The 18,069-nt window shown below is 31.2% G+C and overlaps 1 protein-coding gene across 1 annotated transcript; it reads left to right on the top strand.

Moving 5' to 3' along the window:
* The first annotated feature begins 1,518 nt into the window (after positions 1–1,518).
* On the top strand, positions 1,519–2,617 carry LOC120069673 (MLP-like protein 329). Its single transcript, XM_039021453.1, has 2 exons — positions 1,519–1,720; positions 2,355–2,617. The coding sequence occupies exons 1-2, from the start codon at positions 1,528–1,530 to the stop codon at positions 2,615–2,617; spliced, it is 456 nt and encodes a 151-aa protein (XP_038877381.1). The 5' UTR covers positions 1,519–1,527.
* The last annotated feature ends 15,452 nt before the right edge of the window (positions 2,618–18,069 follow it).

Raw genomic sequence — 18,069 nt, forward strand, 5'->3', positions numbered from 1 at the left:
AGCAAAAACAAAAACAAAATGATTACCAAATGGAGCCTAAAATATCCAATTTCTTGTTTGATTTATAGATCACTATACAATGTCTATTATTAACTTTTAGTTCTCTTCGTGTGTGTTTAGATTATATTTTGAAATGTTTCATTTAAAAAGTAAGACATTTTAGAAGAAATTGGATTGTTTGACAACCATTCAAAATATCTTTTTAATTGTATATTAATCAATTTTTATCAAAAGTGTTCATATAAAGATGAGTTTTTTTAGAAAAATACATTTTTTTTCTTAAGTCAATCAATCCAAACGGACCCTTCATCTTCTGATCTCTTACTTCCGTTAAAATATTTTCCATAACTTCATTCCACAAAAAATAGTAAATATTAAAAAAAATTGAAAAATACTATTTTAAACAAACTTACGAATTTGAATTATTCATCAAATTTAAAAATTTGATTCAAAATATAAACCACAAATTAGTCAAATTTAAGTGAAAAGAAAAGTTAAATAAATTTCAAATTTGATTCCCTTTGAAATAAATTTAATTTGAGTATAATCAAAATTCTCTCTCAAATCAACGTCAACTAAGTCTATCTTAAAATTTTATTCTAAATCTAGAACAAATTGTGGACAGAAACTAACATTTTCTTATTATTGAATCTGAAAATATTCCCAACTTTGTCCCAAATATTTTATAAGAAATGTATAATCTAAATCCTCTTTAATTTCTTTCAACAAAGTACTTTGTGAAGAGTGTATGATTTGCTATTTTATATTAAAGATTCTATGTAGGTAAATTGTAACTTCATCAATTAGTTATTTTTTAAATGATTGTAAGTTATTATTAAAATTTAGTATTTACTAAAAAAATTAATAGTACTTTGGGAAAAATGATTTTTCTATCTTGAAAAAAGTTTGAGATGGAAACATTTAGTTCTTTTTAGTCTCTTAAATTTACCAAATAATTTAATTTAGTCTCTCACTTTACTTTAGCCAAGTTCTTGCAACATTCTCAGCTAGTGGGAGCATTTATACTCGCTTCTTAATGTAATTTATTTCTATTAATTTAATTATATAAAATTTAATACACGTTGTTTTTAAATATAGAAATATGAATGAAAACATTTACAAAACATAGCAAAATTTTAGAACTATCAATAATAGATATTGATAGATACTGATAGACACTGATAGATTTCTATCAATATCTATCAGTGATATTGTTAAACACTGATAGAAGTCAGTATCTATCAACGTCTATCATTCATAATTTCGAAATTTACTATATTTTGTAAATATTTTTAGCAGTTTTACCATTTCAAATAATTTTGTATTTAATAAATTAAAGGTTCTAATATATAGAAAGAAAATAATGTTACCATGTGGCCTATTCCTCTATCACCAATAATGATAATGAAAAAATAATAATTAAATCCAATAGTACAAGTTATCACTAGAACTTTGTATATAAAAAGGATGAGGAATTGAGCTTTATTGTGTGTGAGCATTTTCTATCTAGAGAAGAGAGTTGAAACCATGTCTCTAGTGGGAAAGCTTGTGAGTGAATTAGAGATCAAAGCACCTGCTGAGAAATTTTACAAAATATTCAAAGATCAATGCTTTCATGTGCCCAACATAACCCCAAAATTCATTCAGCAAGTTGAAATTCATGATGCTGAATGGGACGACCATGACCATGGCTCTATCAAGACTTGGTATTACACTATTGGTATGCATAAACAACTCATCCTTCAAACCTCGTTTCGTAATCATTTTGCTTTTATTTTTTGTGTTTGAAAATTAAGTCTATCTTTTATCTTCTCTCCATTTCTTACAATGATTTGTATATTTTTTTATGTATAATGGTTGAATTCTTAGCTAAAAATAAGAACAAAATTATAAAAGCTACTTCTTTTAGTTTATAAATTTGACTTTATTTTTTAAGCCACCGATAAAAGATAGATAATGAAGGAAGAAATTTGGACTAAAACCTTATTTGGTAACCATTTTGTTTTTTGTTTTTGTTTTTGTTTTTAAAAATTAAGTTTATAGACACTCCACCTCCAAATTTCTTCATTTGTTATCTACTTTTCACCAATGGTTTAAAAAACCAAGCCAAATTTTAAGAACTAAAAAAGTCGTTTTCAAAAACTTGTTTTTGTTTTAGGAATTTGGCTAAGAATATAACCATTGTACTAAAGAGAGATGGAAGTCATTGTAAGAAATGAGGATGAAATAGAAAATTTTCGGGAAAAAAAATCAATGTGTTACCAAACGGGATGTCAATCACTTGTTTTCTTTTCGTTATTTTCATTAATAATAACCCTAATCAAGCTCTTTTGTTCTTGTATTTGATTTGCAAGATGGTAAGGCTGAGCTTTTCAAAGAGCAGGTCGAATTTCATGATGATAAATTTTTGATAATCTTGATTGGATTGGAAGGAGATGTGTTCAACCATTACAAAAGCTTTAAGCCAGCATATCAAGTTGTGCCCAAGGGTCCTAACCATTGCTTGGCAGTTCTGACCATAGAGTATGAGAAACTTGATGATGGCTCTCCTTATCCTTATAAATATATTGATCTCATGAATGGCATCACTAAGGACATTGAATCTCACCTTAAATAAGTATTTAGTGTCCCAAACCAAGTCTTCATCAATCTCTCATTCTGAAGTGACTTATTTATTGTTGTGTCAAGTTGTATTTCACTTTGAAGTCATCTATCTGGGCTTGATTATGTATCTTGTATTTCTATAAGCTATGTGGTTTGTATATCTGCAAAGTAAATAAAATCAAGGGTCATCCTTATGTAAGTTTATTAAGTTTGGTTATTAGTTTCTTTGTATTTGTCCACTCGGAGACATCCGATAGTTTTCTTCTATTTAGTTTCTTTATAAAAATGTTATCAACTTTATGATTATATATGAAATTTTTTATGTATGTTTGTATCTATTTTTTGTCGAAATAAAATCAGTAGAAGATGAAAATTTTGTGCAATGATAGGTTAAAAAAATAACTTTATATCACTATAATCAACATTATTTATTGACAAACTATCATGAAATAATTTAATTGACAATGTAAAAGTGTCATAATATACACTTTTATGACATTAAATAGATGAAATATTGTCATATCAAGATATTCTTGACAATAAAATTTCACATACAACATTTATGCGAAATTGCAGAAAGTGTCAATAATATATTTTATACAACATTTATCCTCTATGACAGTTTATAATTGTCGATAATGATCTATTGTTGATAATAACACTAAATAGTTAATTATGACTGTTTTTGAACATGACATTGATATTCTAACCTTGATGTGTGATAGAATGACTGAAAATAATTATCATAAAAATTAGTTGGGATAATTTTTAAAATGTCATGGAATTCCAATTTCTTTGTAGTGATGACTCATGAATGATAATATGTTTTATATGGATGGATATCATAGAGGATTGAACCATCAATATTTAAAACTTAAATATAGTGTCCTAATTCACTCAGTTATGTTCGGATCGGTGTTTTATTTCGACTTAATTTATAATTTGTGGCAACTTTCTCTATTCATACGAAAATTTGATATAGTTTTCAAATGTACTTGTATCTTTTGTTTCTCATTCAAATTTTTACCATATAATTTAAAAGCGTGACTTTAAATCTTATAATTTCATTCTTATGATTTGATAAATTCTCATAAATAAATAATTTATCTAAAGTTTGGTACAAACTTCATAAATAGTTTAAACTAGAAGGATCAAATTTGTAGTTTAACTCGATCATTAACCGGATATATAAGCAACTTACTACTGTCCTAATTCCTAAAGGTGGATCGTAATGGCTGAATTTTAAAAAAAAAAAAAACGAAAAAAAAGAAAGAAATAAAGAAACCTTATATTTTTCTTGAACTAAATTAATTTCTTCGAATAGTTATAGTTTGCCTTTTAACTTTATGGTAAGATCAAAGCTATTATTAATCAAAGCATAGGATAAAATTGTAATTTCAGTTTTTCAAGCTATTGAGAAGGGTAATTAACGGTCAACATAAGATTCTAATATATAGCCCTATCATCTGATGTAACCATATATCTTGGACAATCCAAATGACAGTTGAGGTTGGAATGGTTGAGTTGCGTCAGCTGCTGTTTTTCTTTGGCTTTTGAGGTACTTAATGGTCGGATTTTATTTGAGTTCAATTGATTTTTTTTTTTCGAAATAAGAAGATTTGAATCTCTAACATCAAAAAAAGTACGTGTTAATGATAGCTCCATAAAATGGATCTTAGACCCGATAATCTTGTTAGGAGAAGCACTAACACGTATTTATTTAAGAGTGTTCGGGGAAATCGGGTTTAAAACAGAGTTATTAGAAGCTTTTCAAGTGGCTATTGCTATAAGGATTGAAGGAAGCAAAAGGACCAAACCCCTTTAGATTTGTATATTTTGTTTTGTAATCAACTGTATGCATTTGAGATCGAGATTTGGATGCCCAACTATACTCGATATGCTAATTTAGAACTGAATGTAAATGAGTTTCTTATTTTATTTTTTTATATTCCTTATAAGCATGACGGATTAAAGATGCATTTGGATTAATATTTTAAGTGTTTAATTTTGAAAAATAAGTCATTTCGAAAAAAAATTGAGTATCTGACAACAACTAAAAATAGCATTTAATGTGTATTTTAACTAGATTTTATTGATAGTGTTTAAAATAAAATTGATTTTTTAAAAAAATATTTTTTTTATAATCAATCAAAATAGGCCATAAATTGGTGCCTTAATTTGTTTATACTGATTGTTGATGGCAAAATCTAGCCAAAAGATCTCACCTGACTTTCATGTGTCGCCAAAAGTAAATTTATAATTTGAGTAAAATTTTTTGCAAAACAATAATAATAATAAAAAAAAAAAAAAAAAACTTTAATATTATGCTTGCCACAAAGACTCCGATGCTTAAATCAGATCTCAACATAAAGGTCAAAGCAAGTAATTTTAGGGAGGAGATGAACTTACCTTTTGCAGGGTTGTCATGCTCTATTTGTAATGGAGTTTAGGGTTTTCCTTATCCCTTTAGGATATCTACTTCCTTTTCTTATTTGAAAATCGGACACTCGAGAACTAGACTTAGGCCAATAAGGATGTTCTATAACGGAGGGTCGATCGAGATTGGCCACTCTTGAGAGATTCGTCAAACTTGACCTCAACCTCCTTGGTCGAGGAAGACCAGATAGCCGCGAGGGCCTAGCTGGTCTCGACGTCAGCCTCCAAAGTCGAGGTGGGCTAGATGGTCGTGGGGGCCTATTTGGCTTTGACCGTGGCTTCGGAGGCGGAGGTTGGTCAACTGGGTTTTTGTCCAATTACCTTTTCTCTCTATTTGTTAGGAAGTCTCCCAAACTTTTTTTCTACCAGACTTGAGTCCATTTGTAGGATTAGGTATTTTACTTTTATTTTTAATGTTTAGTGAGTCCAGAATTATCCATAACACTTACGTTGCTATACACGAATTTAACATACATAACGACAGCAGATGCCATGTTTATTTTGAGAAGCAAAAAGGTTAGACTATGTTTATTGCTGAATATTCTATGGCTTTTCTATAAATATCACGATGCAGATGATGAATCGTAACAATAGAAAAGCAGTTGATTGAACTTGACCAATTTACTATATCACCATAATCAATTCCTCAACATAATGTTAGAGATATTCAAAAAATTCGGCAATCCGAATAACTCGAATTACCTAAGTGAAATCATAAGAATTGAGTTGGATAAATTTTTTTCTTGGATTGAATTGTGTTTAACTTCTTTTTTTTTTTTTTGGATTAGTTTGGGTCAGACAAATAAAAATTCTAGATGATTCAATCAAACTCGAATTATATATATATATTTCTCTTTGTTTAAAGTTCGACGACTTTGAAATTAATAAATTTATGAATTTTTATATATTTTATTCTAAAATATTTTATGAAATTTTAATATTTTAAAATTTATTAATAAAATTGTGATAGATTATTTTTTACCTTAATTTTGATGAGAATTTTATTATTTAGCCATGTTTGTAGATAAATTTAATGCTATTTAAATTTAATAAAAAATAGAAATAAGTTTAATCCGACAACAACCTACTCTAACCAAAATTTTAAAGGCAGGGTTGGGTATGTGAGAGTTCAAACCCTAACATAGATGGTCCAAACAGAACACCAAACAATCGAGCAGAAATAAATCGAGAAGCTCGAGTAAAGAACAAGTCATTTATATGTGGATTTCGACCAATTTGATCTACATCCACTTTGGAAACCAACCTTGAATTAACCTTTACAAATTACAAGATAATCAACAAATTCATCAATCTGTAATTTCAGTATCCACTGATACCGACAGAGATCCGCATTACGTACGCTTTCTGAAAACTGAGAAACAACCTGCAAGCAAAACAGCCCAAAACAAGTGTGCTACCCGCCTCTTGACCAGCATACCACATGCAGGACCCTCGGTATCTCTCGCATCGTCGACAAACCTGCTACCGGACACAGCCACCACGCGGAACTTTCCCAGACTGGACCGCCCGAAACGCGGCACTGACGGGGCAACCCACGCCCACGCCGACAACTTCCCAGACCAAACCGCCACCGCCTTTTCTGCACTCTGCCGGAGAGACCAACGCGAACGCCGACAAATACACCCGGCTGCCGTTCCAGCTGGCGCTGCTCTTCAAAGATGGCTACTGGCTCTCGAACGGCCGCCTCTCTCCAGCTGCGGTAACTTTCTCACTAGCAGCTCCCCCAAGCGGATTTCATGGACTTTAACACCCAGGCTGCTCCCTTCTTTTCTGTTCCAGTTCAGTATGGCAGCCCTCTCCCAAGAGTCACACGATTTTTGGCCCTAATCAACAAGATGGATATAATTACAAAAATGCCACTTTGCCCATAATTACCCATTGGGCCTTTAATTTTTCCAAAAAACCCAATAAAACCCACTTAAACACCTTGTTATTTTCTACAAATCTCCCTCATAACAAGAATATTTAAGTGCCAAGCTTATTCTCTAATCTTTCTATCATTCAGATTTAATATTTAGCCCATCTAATAGATATTTAAACCTATGGGCTGGAAGAACCTTCGTTAACATATCTGACAAATTCTCAACTATATGAACCTTGACCAGTTCAACATCTTTCTGGGACACAACTTCTCTCATAAAATGAAACTTGACATTGATATGCTTAGACCGTTCGTGATGAGATGGATTCTTCGCAAGATGAATAGCACTCTAGCTATCACAATGGACGATAGAAATGAACTCCTGCGAAAACAACTCACCAACTATCCTTTTCAACTACACTGCCTCTTTCACAGCTTCACCCACTGAAATATACTTTGACTCAGTAGTAGACAAGGCAATAACTGACTGTAGAGCAACCTTCCAACTAACCACATTACCAAACAAACGAAAAATGTGACCTGATAGAGACCTTCTTTTGTCAAGGTCTGCAGCATAATCTACATATGTGAAGCCTTCCAATAGTGTTGATTTATCACAATCCCTGCTAAAACACAATGATACACTGACACTACCTTTCAAATATCGAAGCACCCATTTAACTGCATTCCAATGCTTCTTTCCAGGATTTGACATAAACCTACTTATCATACTCATAGTATATCCCAAGTTAGGCCTAGTATAAATCATTAAATACATAATACTTCTAACAACATTACAATAGGGAATATTCGTCATCTCTAACCTTTCTTGTTCAGTAACAGGATACTGAAACGAAGAAAGCCTAAAATGAGATGCTAAGGGTGTCGAAACTGTCTTACAACCAGACATATTATACTTCTCAAACAGTTTATGCACATAACACTCCTACAAAATGATTAACAAACCTTTTTCCCTATATCTTTTCACATCCATGCCTAGGATCCTTTTCAGTTCACCTAAATCTTTCATCTCAAATTCACCACTCAATCATTTCTTGAGTTACAGATTTCAGAATAATCCTTAGACACCAGAATCATATCATCTACATAAAGAAGTAGATAAGTATATGTACTTTTCTGAGATAGTTTCCAGTACATGTAGGCATCATATGAGCTCCTGTGAAACCCCTGTTTCAGAATAAAGGTGTCAAACCGGATATACCATTGTCTCAGCAATTGCTTCAATCCATAGATGGACCTGTGAAGACGACAAACCATGTCTTCCTTTCCTTTCACCTCATAGCCCTTAAGTTGAGCCATATAGATCACTTCCTCCAATTGTCCCAGAAGAAAAGCTATGGTGACGTCCATCTGTTCAACAAGCATATCAAAGTAAACAGCAATGGATAAAATTAATCGAATGGATGAATGCATCACCACCGGAGAGAAAATCTCATGAAAGCCAACTCCCTCCTTTTGAGTGTAGCCCTTGGCTACCAGTCTAGCCTTATACCTAGGCTTGCTGTCACCTCCTGTACCTGGCTTGATTTTATAAATCTACTTTGACTGAACGAGTTTCTGATTAGGAGGCTTTGGAACCAATGACCATGTCTGATTCTTCTGCAACGAGAACAATTCTGCTTCCATAGCATCCTTCCATTTTTCCTTCGAATCAGATACAATAACCTCCTGAAAAGTAAGAGACTCTATTTCATTATTGTCAGCTGCACAAGTAACAACATAAGCAACTAAATCAGCATAACCATACCTCGTAGGAGCTTGCCTCACCCGCTGAGGCATGTCACGTGTAAACTGATAGCTATGTAGGTCACTGCTACTTGAGAATTCTTCACCAAAAGTCCCTCATCAATCAAAGTCCTCTGCAGTTGAGGCTGTCTACCATCAGAACTGGATGACTGATCACTGGAATCACCTGAACTAACTTATGGTTATGCTTTAGAATCAATTCTAACCTCTGCCTCAACCTGATCAACTGTCTACTTTTTCTACTACTCTTTGACACGAAATGGAATCTCTGTTTCATTAAAGGTCACATCTCTGCTAATAATGCATTTATTTCTACCCTCTTCCAAGCACCAAAGTTTATATCCTTTAACACCCTGAGGATAGCCAATAAACATACATTTCAGTGCCCTCTTATTCAGCTTCCCTTCCTTAACATGAGCATAAGCTAAAATCCAAACACTCTGAGATGATCCAAGCTTGGAGCTTTTCCTGTCCATATCTCCTGAGGAGTCTTTAGGCTTAAAGCGGTAGACAGACTCCTATTAATAAGATAACAGGCTGTTCGAGCAGTTTCCCCCAAAAATTTCAAGGGTAATGAAGCATTTGTCAAGAGACATCTTGTACGCTCCATAATTGTTCTATTGAACCTCTCAGCTAAACAATTATGCTATGGAGTGTACGTAGTGAAATGCCTCGTAATTCCTTCAGATTTGCAAAATTTATCAAATTTGTGATTCACAAATTTCAAAAAATTTTCTGTCCTCAGATACTTTACATTCCTACCTGTCTGGTTCTCAACCTGCTTTTTCCATTCAAGAAATTTCCCAAAAGCTCCACCTTTTGTTTCAATGGATACATCCACACCTTTCTTGAAAAATCATCAATGATCGATATAAAGTATCTCGAACCTCCCATAGAAGGAACCTTTATAGGACCTCACAAATCTGAATGAATATAATCTAAAATTCCTTTGGTAGAATGCTTCCATTTTCCAAACTTCATTCTGGTAGACTTTTCCATTATGCAATGTTCACAAAATGGGAGTTCAATGTCTTTAACTCCTCCAAGCAAACCTTTTTATGAAAGAGCTTGAAGACCTCTTTCACTCACATGAGCTAATCTCTTATGCCATAACATAGACTTATCTGTTTCTTTCCCAGACGCAACAACAGCACTACCTGAAACTTCAGTACCTTCCAACACATAAAGACCATTCCTCAAGGTCCCCTTCAGCTTAACCAAAGAACCCTTGATAACCTTCAGAACTCCATTCTTAGATTTATAGGAATAACCTGTTCTATCTAATTCGCCCAGAGAAATTAGATTTCGTTTGAGTTCTGGAACATACCTTATATTTGTAAGAATTCTAATCATACCATCATGTGTTGCAATTCGAACTGACCCAATTCCTTTTACATCACAAGCACCATTATCACCAAGCAAAACTGATCCCTCATCATTTTCCTAAAAGTCAATCAAGAAATCCCGATGAAACGTGCACCCTAAATCCATGATCCAAGCATTCTGAATATCCCTGCTAGACACCATCAAAACCTCCGTTGAATCATACCCATTAGAAACATTTGTTGCACTAGAATCCCCTGCATGCTTGCTACTTGATGCTTCCTTGCACTTATTCAAAGGGCAATTTTTTCTAAAGTGTCCTTTATGAAATAGGAAACAGTTTTTGGTTTTCCCCTTTGATTTCGACCTGGATCTCGACTCTTTTCCTTTTCCGGTCTTTTTCTCATTTATGCCTCTGGCCATGAGTAACTCTCCATCCTTGCGTTCTTTTTTAATCTCGAGATTTCTCATTCTTAAGGCATCCAACACTATATCCATGGACAATGAATCCCGTCCATATTTAATAGTTGCCTTAACTTCTCGATACGATTCTGGCAAAGAATTCAGAAGAATAACTGCTTGATTTTCATTCGACATCTTCTCACCGATGTTATTGAGATCAACTATAATCTTTTGGAATTCATCTAGGTTCTCTTCTAAGCCTTTACTTTAGTCCATCTTATATCCAAAGAATTTCTCCTTTAGATATAATTTATTTGGCAAGGAATTAGTCAAATAAAGACTTTCCAATTTCTTCCATAACTACGTTGTAGTAGTGGTCTCATCTACTAGCCTAAGCACTCTATCTGACAGATACAGAATTATCGTCGAATATGCCATCTCATCCATATCCCTTTTTTTCAGCTTTTGTATTTGTTGGTGGAGGTTTATTTTCGTCTAAGATTTTGGCTACCTTTTGTTGTACCAGAATAGCCCTAATCTTTTTCCTCCATAACCCGAATTCACCTTTCCCATCAAATTTAACAACTTTGAACCGTGTAGACATCGAAGCCATCTGTCAAATTAATTCCAACAAAAAATATTCTGAACAAAGAATATGCTAGCACACACTACTACACACCCTCCTTGGATCAACTGGAGCTCTGATATCACTTGCGAGGGTTTCTGAACCTAACTTAGATGGCCAAACATAACGCAAACAGTCAGCAGAAATAAATCAAAAGTAGTAAAGAACACCAAGATTTATAGTGGTTCGACCAGTTTGGTCTATATCCACTTTGAGACCCAGATTGAATTAATTTTATTATGAGCAATAAAGAAATTTATAAATTACAGATAATCAACGAATTCACCAATTTGTAATTTCAGTATCCACTGATACCGAGAGAACAACCTGCTACAAAATAGCCCAAAACAGTGTCCTACCTGCCTTTGACCAGAAAACTACGTGCAGACCCGCGCATATCTCTCATATCGTCGACAACCGCTATCGGACGCAGCCACCACGGCACTGACAGAAACCCATGCCCACGCGGGCGCTTCCCAGACCGAACCACCGCCTCCTTGCCTGTACTCTATCGAAGAGACCCATGCGAACGTCGACAGGCACACCCGGCTGCAGTTCCAGTCGCTGCTGCTCTTCAAGGACGGCTACTGCCTCTCGAATGGTCCCCTCTCTTCAGCTGTGGCGACTTCCTCACCGGTGGCTCCCCCAGGCGGCTTCCGTGGGCTTCAACACCCAGATGGCTCCACTACTCACTGGCGGCTGCTCCCTTCTTTTCTGTTCCAGTTCAGTTCGGCAGGCCTCTCCCAAGAGTCACACGATTTTTGGCTCTAATCAACAAGATGGATATAATTACAAAAATGCCACTTTGCCCATAATTACAAGAATGTCATTGGGCCTTTAATTTTTCCAAAAAACCCATTTAAATATGTTGTTATTTTCTAGAAATTATTTGAGATTTTTTTTTTTTATCTTCAATCAACCTGAATTTTTGGATTGGTCCAAAAAACAACCCTCAACCCAATAATCCAACCCAACGTATGTGCACGTCCAATAATCTGACCATCAATCAAGCTCAATTTATTGAATGCCTTGACAACTTTGACATCGATTAATTACCCGTTGAAATATGTTTGTGTTGACTTTAAATCAGGAGTTAATCTACTTGTACGAGTGCATGAAGGTTAATTATTTTCAAACTACAGGCATAGCTACATTATTTTCAAACTGACTGTTTCTTTGTTTCTTTGAGGAATATCTTATAATTTCTTGCAAATTTTGATTTAGTGACACTTGAATACAATAATAGTTTATTCCTAATTATAGACAAGATCTTCTTTATTTGGTATTATCTCATTATGGTTATTATATTACATATTTTATGATATGTTTAGATTTGATTATAGCTTTATTTGAAATTTTTATTTTTTTTAAAAAAAAACTTTGCATTCTGTTTCTTTTTATCCTTGCTCTTAACCAATGTGGACCTAGTTTATTTGAATAACGAGTTTGGTTGAACAAACACATGATGACAAATGGTTGAAAAGGGCTAACGTCTCGTTTGAGATTATTTTTGTAATCCTGAAAGGCGATTATGAGATAATCTTTTAACTGCTTACGTTGTTTGATAAAATATCTTATTTCCTAGTCAATTCATAATCATTCTTAAATTTACTCTAACGTGCTATTTGATCGAGTTTTAGATTTTAGCTTCTTAAAAATTTGATATCTTTTTTTATCCATCTCAAATTTTCATTCTATTAATTTATTTTCTCTCACATCTATTTCAAATTTTAATTGGTTTAATTTTTTATGACAAATTAATTTTTAATAAATATATATTTTATAAAAATTAATTAAACAAAATTAATTGGAATTCAAATCATATATTTTTCAAATAATTACATTATAATAAATTACAAATTAAGTATCAATATATTTAATTGAAATGATAATGTACTTTTGTTCATATAACTAAATTATATATAAATGTACTATTAATTTACAAAACATCGTAACTAGTTTTTTCTAATTTCAAATTAAACTTTACCAAACAATATTTTACTTATTTTAACCATAATTTTTTTCTAAAGCACAACTACTAGCAATTATGGGTTGTTTTTAAATATAGAAAAATAGACTAAAATATTTACAAAATATAGCAGAATTTTAAAACCATCAATAATAGACGTTGATAGACACTGATAGCCTTCTATCAGTGTCTCTCAATGTTATCTGTGTCTATCAATGATAGCTCTAAACTTTTGCTATATCTTGTAAATATTTTCAACCGTTTTCTCATTTTAAATAATTTTCTAGAAATTATTTTAAAAACTATAACAATCAAAAACTAAACTAAATAGTCTCACAAAGTCTTAATATATTAAACATACACACGTTGTATATAACACTTTGTTTTTTAATTTAAAGAATTTTTAATTTAAGGAGTAAACAGATATTAAATACAAACGTCCTTATAATAAACAAAATTAATAATAATTTAGCATAGGTTCATATAAAAACAATATTTGATTTGTTTTATTTTTTCTTGAATAATTGATTAGAGTTGTCAATGACGAAGATAACAATAATTGCAAAAGACAAAATAAATTTTCTATTATTTCTATATTTATGGGTCCACATGCATATCATTTACTTTATATTTTTGTACATTAGTTAAACTAATGGAAGTGATCTAATTATTAAAAAAAAAAAATGTATGAGAAGTATTTACAAATTGATTAATTGAACGTTGTTGTACCTAAAGATAAATATCTGCAAAATAAAATAAAGAGGGTTAAAATATATTTTAACTCATTGTACTTTCATGAAAGTACTTGATTTATTTGTAGGTTTTCAAATTTATAACTATTTAGTCTTTAAAATTTAATAAATAATAATTTAATCTTTATAGTTTACAAATTACAATTATTTAGTCTTTATTATAAAAAATTTTATCAAAATTAAATATCAATTTTTATTACATAACAACTTAGTTTTTATAATTTATAAATAAAATTGCTTTCCAATCAATTTATCAATCTATATGTGTAAGAAATTTCATTAAATCATACTAATATTTTTTATGGGAGAGACTATAAATTGTTACAAATTGTAAAGTACATGGACTAAGTTATTACTCATTAAGGTTTAAGGACTAAATTGTTACAAATGTGAAAATATAGGGACTATATCATTACCAACTAATGTTTAAGGACTAAATTGTTATTTTTACGAAAGTTTGAAGATAAAAAATGTCTTTTAACCTAAATTATATGATCAACTAAATCATTTTTCTATATAGCTGGAGAGAAAATATAATCGCATATGAACTTAGAAAAACGAATATATTCTATAGAGTCTTGGTTAAAATAAAATTATCTTTGCTCCAAGATTTATTCTAAATATAGTTGATAGAATCCATCCATGTAAATTGACCTCAAAGTACCTAAGATAAAGAAAATATAAGTAGGTTCAATAAGTATGCCATGTTAAAGTTAAATAAGACCATTAAATTTACAACTAAAAGCTGAACAAAAGAAAAGGAAAAAAAAAACTTATGACTTAAAGTTAGCACCAATATCATGAAATCCCTTAAACCCAAACCTACAAATAAACCATTTAGAACAAAGATGAAAAATCTTTAGCACTAATACTTAAAGTAAATATCATTTAGATATCAAAATAAGTAAAATGTAATCTAAAAAACTTTGTTAGAGATATGGTATTGCCTATATTTCTTTAAGGTTATTGGGTAGTTGTCCTTGTTTGTCTCTTGAAATGTTCTATAGGATGTCCCTCGATGGTAGTATTCATCATCCTGTTTGTGGGAGTTCGTACAAACAAAACTGTGTCTATTCGTGGGATATTTCATGTAGAGAAGAGATTTTTCGAAGACGGTCTTCAAGGATATGTATTAACTCTTCCCTCTATTCACGTGCTTAGTTAAAATTATATTTTTATCCCTCTTTATATTTTTGTAAATTTGAAACTTAAATTAAAAGCACATGCGATCAATCGGTTCCACTACATGATTCGATTAATATTAATTTAATTTAAAAATTGATTATAGGAACTAATTTTTTAAATTAAATAGAATTGGTCAAAATTGCATTAAAAGTCAAATTGTTGACTAGGTAAAAAATGCAATGGAAGTCAAATTGTTGACTTTTGATTTTTGAAAGTCAAAAAGTCAAATTTTTTTACTTTGGACTTTGAGAGTGAAACTTTGACAAAGTTAGTGAAACGATCCAACATTTGTGAGTGAGAAATGTCAACTCTTGCATGGTTAAGTATTGTCTTCATTTGAAAACACACATGTCTTACTAAATCCCACATTGAGTTAGTAGATTTTTTAGTATCAAATTCTCATCAAACTAAAATTGCATGTTTTGCATGTAATAGTCTTTAAAAGGGAGTATTAATGATTTTCTAAAACTCTTAGCCTTAGTGGAAATTGATGAGATTATGTGATAAACTCATCTTTTTTTCTCTCAAAGTTTTAGCCTTTTTCCTCTCCAAATTAGTCATTCACCAAATCTCACCATCTCGTTTCTTCAATTGGTATCAAAGCCGTGCTTTTGTTTTTATTTCATATTGGAGAAGAAGGTGGGTTCTTTAGTTCATAATATATGTAGGGTTTACAAAAGTAGATGTTTTCGAATTTTGGCATTTAGATTACAGCTTTGCATTGATGAGATCGATGAAATGGCCCGTTGTTTTAGACATTTTAAATTTTCAATCAATTATATATGTAATATCATTACTGGTGAAGTGTTTTTTATGAAAAAGGCCCGAAACAGAGGTGGAATGATTGATTTCAGAGTGCAAACCTGAGAGGTTTCTGTGTAGATTTCTTCCTTTCGTCATCTTTTCTTCATTAAAATTTTATTATTGCAGTCTGTCATTGTTTGTGCGTCATGGAAAAGTTATTTATGATGTTGAAATTCGGTCTGTTTTTACTGTTTAATTTAATTTTGCATTTGATGTATGATTAAATTATTGTTAATTATATGTTTCATAATGTATGTCATACAGTTTAAAATCCCACTTTAGGTTAAACATTTTCATGCATCAGATCTTAATAAAAATGTTATCTTATATGATTAGATATTAATAAAGCATGTCATGTATCGTTTTAATATAAGTATTATATTATATCATAGCATGTTTATTATTTTCATCAATATTAATTTAAGTGTTATATGAATTAATCTAAAGGCATAATCATGCATCATATCAAATATAAATATTATATTTAAATTTTAAGTTAATTTCTAAGGTATCTACATGCATGATTATATTATATGGTCTGCATGCATATTTGTAATATAAGTTTTATATTATATTTTTTAACGTATGATTAAAAGCATGTCTATTATATAGTTTTTATTAACACTAGTATAAGAGTTATATTATATGTTTTAATGAAATTTGATATGCATGGAATATAGTTTTATTAATTAGTTTATAATTGTTATATTCAGTTAAAAATATCATTAGATGCATATGATACAATTTAATGCTAGCCTATGGCTATTAGAATAAGGTTAATTAATTTCTTTTAAATGGTTTAAAACTTGTTCAATTAATTTTCAACTTTGTTTTTTAATGAGAGTAGATTTAAAATAAATCTTTTATTTTTCTTTTAATAGATTTAAAATAAATCTTTTATTTTTCTTTTAATAGGATTAGAATGAGAAAATAAAAGATTAAATTTCTAAAATATTGACTATAATGGACCTTTGACTAAGGAACGTTCTGTCTAGACTGGGGTACTTAAGCTGATACCAAGGGATGACCCCTATCTGAGAACCGACATGGAACGTGACTTAATCAATATTTTATAAGCATACAATAAGGTTATTAGTTTATTAAAGTTCTTAATAAACTAAACATAACTGTAACCATCCAATATAAATGTTATTTTGGGCATTTTAACAAAACTTAGATGAATTTTTTAGTTGGATTTACCTAAGTAATAAATCCTAGGTTTTAAAATACTTAGTAGGAGAAAATGATATATATAATATGTCTGATTCTCCTACATTCTCAGATAATTCAAACCATGTGATTCATGTTTGGCCTCATGGCGGCTATAGGAGCGTTCTCTTATGAATGATGTTTGCATGGATCAATATCAAAGTGAATTAGAGAAAGTATTTGTAGTAAGCAGGAGAGGGACGCGTGTCAACATATCTATAGTCTCCATCATTAGCTGACAACATGACATTCATTCTTGGTTTCGAGGCGTCTTTGATGTGTTCCACTACGGAAGGTGTTTGCATGGGTTGATATCAAGATTAACTCTTGAAAAAGATAGGATTATAATTTTTATTCTATATATTGTTCTTCCCTATGACATGCTTGTTGGGGAAAAATTATAAATTCTAAATTAATGGGTTGCACATACAAGAATTCATTAAGGTAGTTAATGAAATTCTGACCAAGACAATGGTAACTAAATTTTATAGCAATATGAGTTATTCTGGCGTAATATTTAGTTAAGAATTTCTCAATTTAGTGAAAGCAACTGGCTGTCCTATGATGGCTTTTACTCTAAATCACTAAAGTATCATGACAAAATAAATGATATTACTTTTTAGCTAAAACGTGATTGGATTTGAATTTAAGAGTTATACAAGATTTATAATATAAATGATTTTATTTTGTTTTAGGAAATATTTCAAGTTCAATTATTTTCTTATTAGCTTATGGGAAATTAACTACTAAAAATTATAGAGCATGGAAAAAATTCATTAATATAATGTTAGTGGTTAATGATACAGTGTTTGTCTTATATTGATAGCATCATAAAAGTGTTATTTTCTCTAGCTTAATTTGGTCTTGTTCATGGATCTTATGTGTTTATTATGCTATTTTGTAGGTCTCGAGCAACTAAGGGGTAGAATCAATAATTGGAGCTAAATTAGGAAGAAAATGAACCAAAATGAAGCTTCAGAGCATCACCATAAAGAAATAGAAGGAAAATGACTATTTTGCCCTTGGCGTTGGCATAACAACACTATGCCATGTGTTGCGCTCGATGCTCAAAGACAAAATGCACCAATTTTGGGGATCATCGTGATGCTCC

The sequence above is a fragment of the Benincasa hispida genome, unplaced genomic scaffold (genome assembly GCF_009727055.1).
Source record: "Benincasa hispida cultivar B227 unplaced genomic scaffold, ASM972705v1 Contig544, whole genome shotgun sequence".
Lineage (NCBI taxonomy): Eukaryota > Viridiplantae > Streptophyta > Magnoliopsida > Cucurbitales > Cucurbitaceae > Benincasa > Benincasa hispida.

Excerpts from the sequence above, each read along its gene's own strand:
- LOC120069673 (XM_039021453.1), top strand. The coding sequence starts at position 1,528 with ATGTCTCTAGTGGGAAAGCTTGTGAGTGAATTAGAGATCAAAGCACCT. Across the intron at positions 1,721-2,354 it reads GACTTGGTATTACACTATTG|ATGGTAAGGCTGAGCTTTTC; the intron begins GTATGCATAAAC and ends TTGATTTGCAAG.